Here is a 9,077-nt window from a genome sequence, read left to right as displayed (position 1 = left end):
GAGGGCGGTGCGTTGGGGCGGTGCGGCCGTGCGCTCCCCGCGGAGCCGGAGCCGGAGCCGGAGCCGGAGCCGGCGGCGCGGGGCGGGATGGAGGCGGCGGGGCCGGGGGGCAGCGGAGTGGCCGGGAGCTACGACGTGGTGGTGGTCGGGGCCGGCATCTCAGGTGGGCACGGTGGGCGCTGAGCCCCGGCAGCGCTGCCCCGTGGGCGCCCGCCGGGGGCTCCGGGTGCAGGGAGGGGGATAAATGAAGGGGAAATATTCCGCGTGGGGGCGCGGGGGGCGTCCGCTCGTCGGGGAGAGACCCTAGGGAAAAGTGGCTTAGGGGTGCAGGGTGGCGGTTGTGCGTCCCGAGGTGGATAGTGGGGTTCTTTCGGGTGTTTTTGGGTAGCTCTCGGGGTGCTGGGGTTTGTGTCCCGCTGATAAATACGGCAGAAAGGCGTCGGGGAGTACCTGTAAAGGCAGGCTGGGCTCTGGTGCCTTGGGACGAGCTGCTCTCTAGACAGCCAAGTTCCCCCGGTGCGACGGGCTCTTCGCACTTTGCCAGGACGGTACATCCCAGAGTACTCCCCAGATCTACTTTAACCCTGGTCCTCCTGCTTAAAAGAGAAGTCATTTCTCTTAGGACACCCAATGGTACTGCAGGTGAGCCTGTTGCACAGTTGGGGAAAATCCGTGTTTGGTTCGTCCATCGGATAGATGCCGTGTTAGCAGCTTTGGGCAGGTTTCAGGGAGTCCTGACTTCACTAACGATTCAGAAAAAGTGAGTTATGTGACTGAGTGACTTCACTAATAATGCAAGCATTACTGCTATTGCTTTAGATGAAATTAGTTTTTGTTAGATTTGAGGAGTTGGAGGTTTCCTTTCCTTAACCTGCAATGAATTAATGCACAAAACAGGATGTTGCTTACTTAATTACATTTTTCAGTTTCACAAAACAATTATTTTTTTTTCCTAATAATTATTTAAAAATGCAGTAACATATAAAATAATCTGTAGTATCCTCAAACAGATGGAAAGGGTTTAGACCCGAGGTTGGCTTGCTTTTTGGTTTTACCAGATGCCTGGGTATTCTCCTGCTAGCACAAGTCATTTGGTCTTCATCCTTAAGGTTCCTGTAAAGCACACGGTTCCCTTAGGGAATTACTGCTCATGCTGTGTGCAGCTGATAGTGATGTGATATTATAATGGTTTCTAAGGCTCCAAGAAGCCCTTTGTCCTCAGAGGGCACCGTGCTCCTCTGACTTTCTGATCTGTTAGTAGTATTTTGGAAATTGTGTTGGGCATTTCATACTGGTATCTTGACTCACTAGTATGAGCATCAGTAAGTTACTTCAGAACATTTATTCCTTGGATTGAAGCCTACTGTCAAGTCTAAAATGGAGCCAAGCAGGAAATTTCAAGGCGTTGAAGTCCCTGAAAATTTGATGGTGGCATTAGGAGGACCAATCACAGCACTCTTGGGATACAGGAACGTTTTTCTTGCCAGTGGAAACCCTTAATGTCATGCCAGTGGCATAGAAATTGGTGTTTACCTCTTATGAATTAGAACAGACACCATTTTAAGTAAACAGCCTTAGAAAAATGAACAATAAATGCCTTATTTCATAATTAATCCATCTTTAATACACAGTACCATTCATAGCTGTGCACAGTAATTCCTGTTAGCTCTTGGTCTGTTTTGCCTTGCACACAGCTTCTCTGCCGCTACTGTTTCTATACCAAGATGCCTACACCTCAGCTACATAAGAAGTGCTGATTTCTAGTCCTAACTTTTTTTTTTTCTAGTATTTTTGTTCTAGTGAGATAAATAGTAAAGCATGCTCCAGTATGGGCAAGGTTTCTGCCTCTATGGCTCTGTGATCCCAGTCTTGACTTGCTGCTGCTTATTCCTCTGAAGATACATTTGCAGTTGCTTCATCTAATAGAATTACTGTCTCTTCTGCTTCTGTTATATCTTAAATGCACATTACCCAATGCTTACAAGAAAGGATAGAAAATGTCGGGATAAGCCAGTTCTTTAATAGAAATACATGAAATGTGTATGAGGGATAAGCAGGCTGCTTGTTATATTGAGTGAGCTTCCTAGCGGTGAGATTGTGGCTTTTAAAAATATTTGTACAATGCCGAGCAAAATGAAGCTCAGATCCTGACTGGCACCTCTGGAGGTATCTGTTCCTTGGAGCAAGGAACAGTCTTGAGACCCAGTTTTTGTACAGCTGAATGCATTATTCTTGCCCATCCTCCTGGACTCTGTACACACGTATCTGTATGTGGCCAGTGACAGAGGCACTGAATCGATTGCCTGTAGGAAAGCACAAGCTGTGGACCAGGGAAGCTTCTGCACAGAGTACTTCACTTCTTGCAAGAAGTTTGCTCTGGTGGCCTCCACCACAGATCTTTCTGCCATATTCTGTGGAGTCATGTTCAAACTGTCCAGACTGTCTGAGCAAGTATGTTTGGACCCCAACAGGGAGGGAGCTGCAGAGCTTGGGCTAAATTCCCCTTTTTACAGGGGCATGCACATTAAGTGTGGATGGTGGCCAGGAAAAGCCCCAGGAACACGTTTGTGTCATGCTTGATGGATAGTGTCTCCCTAATACAGTTAATGGTAATGACAACATTTTATACTCAAGCATCTTAAATAAACTGATACCTGAAATTAAAGACTTTCCTTGTACCCATGGGAATTTCCCATGTATATGCCTCAAACCTTGTTCCGATTTTGTGTTTATGGGATTTTCTAGTGAACTGAAGTTGCTGTTCAGTTTTGGATGAATTTCACAGTTTGCTCACACATTGTGGTTTAGGCTGTCATTCCTTCATTTGCCAGGAAGCAAGCTGACAGCACGTGGCACACCATGGACACATCTGATTAATTGGCAGGGTTGTAACCCTGACATCCCATCAGACAGTCCTCTGCCACTTTGGTTAAGGGGTCACATTAGCTGAGGACTAGTAGATGGTCATCCTCTGTGTGGACTAACTACTGTATTGACGGTTTCCAGAAGTTGTCCCTTTATGCAGCAAGTCACTGTCACACCTAACACATTGTCCCCATCCTAGCTCCCCTACTTGTTCTCCAAGCTAAAGCAAAAATTACAGGGAATTCAGATTTCGGCTCCATATCCCTGGGATGGAGCATACTCAGTTGCTTTGACGTATGAGGTACGTTGTAAGGAGCTCTAGCATGCTCACTCACTCCTTGGGGTCTGCATGTTAAGGGCTGGACAGCACTGAGTGCTCCAAGAGCTTTTAGTGAACACTCAGATATTTCAGCTTTTAAGATCTAGAAAATGACCACAGCGTACATGTGATTTGTAATTCCTCAAAGTTTTCTAACTAACTTTATTGGGGCATATTTTCCCGTGGATAACAAAATGTGCTGTGTTGACTCAAAGGCTACCTCCTTGCCAAATTTCAAGTTGCTGCTAGAACTTCCAAGTTCAAACAAACAAGATTTCAAAACCATACAAGAATGTTTGTTCCTAGAGATTTAGGAATAGCCAGCCAATTTTTACCAAGATTTTCCAGAAAGAAAAAAAATAAAAGAATCAGCATGAGAACCACACCCTGAAAATTCAAGCTTAAGTAGTTCAATATTTGGCAAAAAAAAAGAGTCTAAGCAAAATATTCCAACTTTTTCAGTGGGAAGTTTGAGGTATATTCATACGCCAGCCTCTCTTCACACATGAATTTTAGACACTGGAAGCCCAGTTTATCAAAAAAAACGCATGGAGGATGAAGATTGATTGTCTCCGTAACGCAAACCAGATATGTCAGATATGGACAAATATAGAAAGGAGCAGGCAAGTCCAAGGGAACTTGTATGCAGATATGTTTTGGAAGAATTTTCAGCACATTGTGTTATGAGAACAAGGCACAAGGGAAACACAGCTCTAATTGAAGCTTGTACTGAGGACGGTCACTCTTTGACATGGATAGTTCTTATCTCCGAACAAAAACACATTTGTTTGTAGCTAGAAACAAGAAGATCTCATGGCTAAAGAAAACAGATGCTTAGATTTGCCAGCCACATGCAGGAAACAGCAGTGTTTTCTGTTGAACTTAAGGAGAAGTCCAAGGGCCACAAACTGTAGGAGAAGCTGGGATGTAAAAATGATAGTAATTAGTCTTTATATTGAAGTAAAGCATACGATGGGCCATTAGTTTGGTTATTTTTTCCCCTCCATGGAAGAGCGCTTTGCCTTGGCATCTCCTGCTCCACACTTTGTGATTGACAACCTTACTGCCTGAGCTACCTACGCGTTGGCTGTGGTCTCTGAGTGAAATACCGAATAACAAGGAGATGCAGATTTTTCCTTGCTTGCTATAGTGGCAGCACAACTTGTCTTGTATACTGCTCTGTTTATTTTGACAGCATGCCAACCTGCTGGTGGGTGGCGGTGTCAGATAAACTGTCAAACGCACAGTTACTGGTAGAAGATATAATCAGCTACACCTGTGTAAATCTGGAGTAGTTTCCCATAGATTATTTTTTTCTAACACTACTTCTACGTTTACCCAGAGTTTGACCTGTAGGAATGCAGTAGCTGCTCCCTAAGACATGTCCTGTGTTTATCTCTTTATGTGCACCCTGTGCTGGGCTCTGGCTTGTTGGTCTGTTGCCACTTTCTATATCTAACAGGAAAGCCAGCAGTTGGTGATAATATTGTCACTTGGTGCTAGAAATCCCTATAAGCCAGGTTTTAGGATGCAGAGATAAACAGCAATGTTTCAAAAGGCTCTCAGTTCCCCATGTACTGCTAGCAAGCTGAATGTCATTACGTGAAGAATTTACTGCAGGAACAAATCAATCAGACCCCCACGTAAAGTGTTAAGGGCGTTATAGACAATACTTGCAAATAAGCAGAAATGCCAGTTTACACTCCCGCCTTGTTTATAACATGTTCCAATGTTTTGCTACCAAAGATACAAAATCTTCTGACCATGGGGCAATGGGGCCTGGCTTTTTGTTTGTTTTTTGTTAAGACACTCCTTTGTGTTATGCTCCATAATAGGTATTTAGTTTTGGCCCAAACATAGTTGGGATATGTTCCTTATATAGCCAAATATTATTTTCTTCATCTTCCTTCACATTCTTCATATGGTTTTCTATGGTAAATGCATCATTTATGAACATCATCTAACCCAGGTGGTAACCTGAGTCGTCACAGCTGGTTCTGTTACTGAATAAAGCATGTGCTGGTTTGGTTTCTGGTAAAAAAAATAATACATGCACCACTGTGATTCGTTGGTTAGCAAATTCAGAGTTCCTAGGAGAGCACTGTAAATCTATGGTTCCTCCTTGAGAAGCATATTTTGTACCATGCCTCCAGCTTAGCTGGAAGTTGTTGAAAGGTGGGGAAGAATATTCCTGTTAGCTAGGTAGCTCTGAAGTCTTAAGAGTATTGTTTACTCCAGTGAGCAAAAGAAATAGCCAAGTCGTTAGGGTGTATCTCAAAATATCATAGTACAATGAGGATAGGGGTGGGACAGGTGTTGTGTCCTTCCCAGGAACACCAATGCTGATGTTCTTGGTATTTGTAGTAATGACGTTGTTCATAGGGTCACAGCAATATTTTTTTTCACAAACATATTTATCTGGTGATCACCGTTTAACTGATAAGAATTTATTCTGCATGCTGATCAATACACTTAGCAATAGTTAAAAAATGTGCATAAATACCTTAGATGTTTCCATAAGCCAAGTAGTATTAAGGCATCAGCTTAATAACTGTTTAATTGGTGCTACTCATTTTCATATGTAAGGTGAAGGAGCATGCTCCTGTTTTAACTCCATGCTTGTACTACTTAAGTTTTTTCTGCTTTTATTTTGGGATTACAGAGGAAGTTATGCTGGGCCGAGGGGTTTACTGCAGCAGGCTTTGGACTTAAAAATCATAGTGGGTGTGTACGTAGGAGTGGAATTGTCCTCCAGATACAATTCCCTCTTCATGTCCACTGTGTTTTTGTTAACACTGTCTGTGAGAAACTGTCTTTGTACCCTCCAGGACAAGGTTTGCATCTGTTTAAAGCATTTATACAGTAGTGCCATTGAAACCAGTTAGAGTGGCTTGCTCTCATTCAGCAGTGTACTCTGTAACAGAAAATATTTGGTCTTTTTTTGGTTGAAATCTTAGATCAATCAACTGGACTATGTTTGATGGGGGGAAGAAAGATGTATACAAAAATATTTATCTGGAAATGACAAGCTAAATATATGCACCATGATCACCAGTGTCAACTGCACTATGACGGGGATTATGAAACAACGCATGGAAAGACAAAACAGTTTCTGACAGTCAGAAAGTTAGTGTTGTGGTATTAGGCAACACTGAAAGGAGAAATGAATATAGACATGTGATCAGTGCTGTGCATTCTTGCTGTTCTGTGCAAATTTAAGGTATGTAATTTAATTAGTAAGTTCTTTTGTTTGTTTTCAGTGGCAAATTTAGGCGTTTCAAACTTTTAGTCTGAATAGGAAACCAGTTCCTTTGCTGTCAGCCTTCTGTGTGGTGTTGTCCATTAGTGACTCCTCTGGAGCCAGTGTGATGTAACTAAGTACATTCTGACTATATTTTAAACTAACTTATTTTAAAACTTACTTGAGTCCCACAGTACGCTAAAAAATGAATGAATGCAAAATCTTGTAGGGGAGAAGTAGAAGAAAAGAAAGAAACGGAGATTTTACTCTACAGCCATGATAGAAATGTTTTGTATCTTTTATTGGCAGGTTCATGTTTACTTGGCAAAGAGACTTCTACTCTAATGAGAAATGATTCTGAGGTGACCGTTGCCAGATTTAATTACTCAATTGTACTTGGGAAAAGTTTCATTTTCCATCAGTGGAACGGTGAAAAACAATCACAGCGTTAGCATGTCATTACAGTGGAACTTTAGTGAGGATGTATTGACAATTGCCTTACTTTACTGATGTGTATTAGAATAATGAGTGAAAAAGTTTAAAAATCATTCTGCTGTTAAGATCAAAAAAATGTTGAGACATTCCATAAAGATTTTGTCCTTACATGATTCAATTAAAGATTGCTAGAACAGCACAATAATGGGCTTGTAGACTTTCATATAATGTAATTATCTCACTTTATGTATAGTAGGGTGGATTACCAAGAATTTTAAGGAGGAATGTCATATTAGGTTGGTTATGGTAACGTCGGATTTGTAACACCCCAACATTGGATGCATAAAAAGCAAATGCACTTTTTATAAGAAGCTAGCATCTAATACATCCAGAAAAACAGCAGACAGTTACCTCTTCTGTAGTAACTGTTAATTTTCTCTGTCATTATTTTGGTGTGCTCAATGGGACACATATGTAGTGGGCCTCAGTTTGAAGGTAAATGTCCCTGAAAAATGAAGCTTCTCTAATACGTTGAAACGCCTTGTGAACTCAGTAGTACTTTTCAGACTTTGTACCCATAGCATGATCTTCATCACCAGCTATACGAGTGTCCAGAGGTACTGTAACAGTTTTGCTGTGCTGTAATGCAACTAATCTCACTGTCACTCAGGCTGCAGCTAATCCAGATAGAGTTTGCAGTGAAAAGTCATGACTTTTCATTGAGAAGACAGTGCCTGGTGGGAGACAAACTGTGCTGTCCGGGATATCTGTGATGGAGCAGAGCACCCATGGCTCCTGTTCATACATAACACAGGTGGGCCAGTCTTCAGTTCAAATATTTAATTGTTGCTCAGGTGATGCAAGTAATCTGAAGAGAATGGGGGCAGAATCTAAAACTTCTGGGCCTGCTGTTGTGATAGTCAGAAACGTTCTCTGTCTGGTGTGGTGGTATTTTTGTGGTTTCCAATTGTCACTACTTCCTTCACCGCCCCTCGTTACCCTGCATGGGTACTGACCTTGCATGTTTTGGAGATGTTGAGCATTCATCATATAAAAAGTGCTGTCTCTTGGAATCTGTTTGATGTACTGGATTTAGAGGGCAGATTTTGAAAAATAGAATTACTATACTTTACCATAATATCATGTTTCCAATGAGGTAACTTTTTTTTTTTTTAACTCCCACCATTTATGCTACAGTATCTGTTTATATGTGCTGTATCAACCCTGGTATTAAGGCAACTTGGAATTGTTCTCATAAATGCTTCTCTTATAAATGCCTCCCTATTTCGTAGGGAAACAGTCCCCATACCATGTGGCTCAGCTGAGAGTCAAGCTCAAGTCTCTTAAGTCCCAGTTTTGTTCTCTACCTGTAGGGCTGAACTTTTCTCTCCTATAAGATACAGGCACGCTATGTTGTATTTTCCATCTGGCTACATACAAAACCCAGTATTCTTCAGTATTACTGAGTTTCGGCCGTCATGTATGCCTGGTACTCTACAGATTGGCATAAATTCATCTTAAATTATTCTTTTTAAAAAACAAAACAAAACAAAAACAAAAAAAACCCTGTGCATCCAATGTTTTTATGCACTTGAAACCACTTTGCTTGATAGGATTATGACAATTTTCTGAAATGAAAGCAGCAGCAGTATGATCTGCGACAGCAGCAGTTGCGGGCTCTTAACAGCACTGCAGAATAAATTGGAGAAGAGCTTTCTTGTACAGCGTCTTCAGACAGAGGGAGCTTGGTATGAGATTGCCATAGAAACCCTTGTGGAGGATGTATAAGTCATCTCGTTTTGTTTATTCTGATCTAATAACAAGTGAATTTCTCCAGCCAGATACTTCAAATGAGGCATGGTTTTGGCAGGCTCTTTTCATCTTACTTAGGCAGACAGTATTTCTAACTCACAGAATGAGAGTGATATGTGGAAGGAACATGGCCAGTGATCTGGGTGGCTTGCAGCTTTATCTCTAGGCCACACTCAAAGGAGGTGGAGGACACAGTGAGGCACAACACCAGGCTCAGATACTGGAAGCCACGGTGTGGATGGGAAGGTGAGAAGGACATCTCCAAGCGTGGTGTGATGAGAGGGGACAGGCTGTGAACCTGTGTGAGGCGGCAGTGATAGGCATGTCTGTGCTGCTGTCCTACAGGCATACACAAATGCATCATGAAATACCTCGCTTGAGTCCTGGCTGTGGCGTGAGATGTCA

General features: G+C 42.2%; 1 protein-coding gene across 1 annotated transcript in view; it reads left to right on the top strand.

Annotated features, from left to right (window-relative positions):
- LOC308191307 (amine oxidase [flavin-containing] A-like) overlaps positions 1-9,077 on the top strand; it is a 37,648-nt gene continuing 28,571 nt past the window's right edge. Inside the window, exon 1 of the mRNA XM_080583607.1 lies at positions 1-163. Within this exon, the coding sequence (XP_080439733.1) occupies positions 88-163 (76 nt within the window). The 5' untranslated portion in view covers positions 1-87. The remainder of the gene's footprint in view (positions 164-9,077) is intronic.

This window comes from Anser brachyrhynchus (genome assembly GCF_964034855.1).
Source record: "Anser brachyrhynchus genome assembly, chromosome: 1".
NCBI lineage: Eukaryota > Metazoa > Chordata > Aves > Anseriformes > Anatidae > Anser > Anser brachyrhynchus.
The sequence above is the reverse complement of the archived record's forward strand: the minus strand, read 5'-3'. Positions and strand labels throughout refer to the sequence as shown.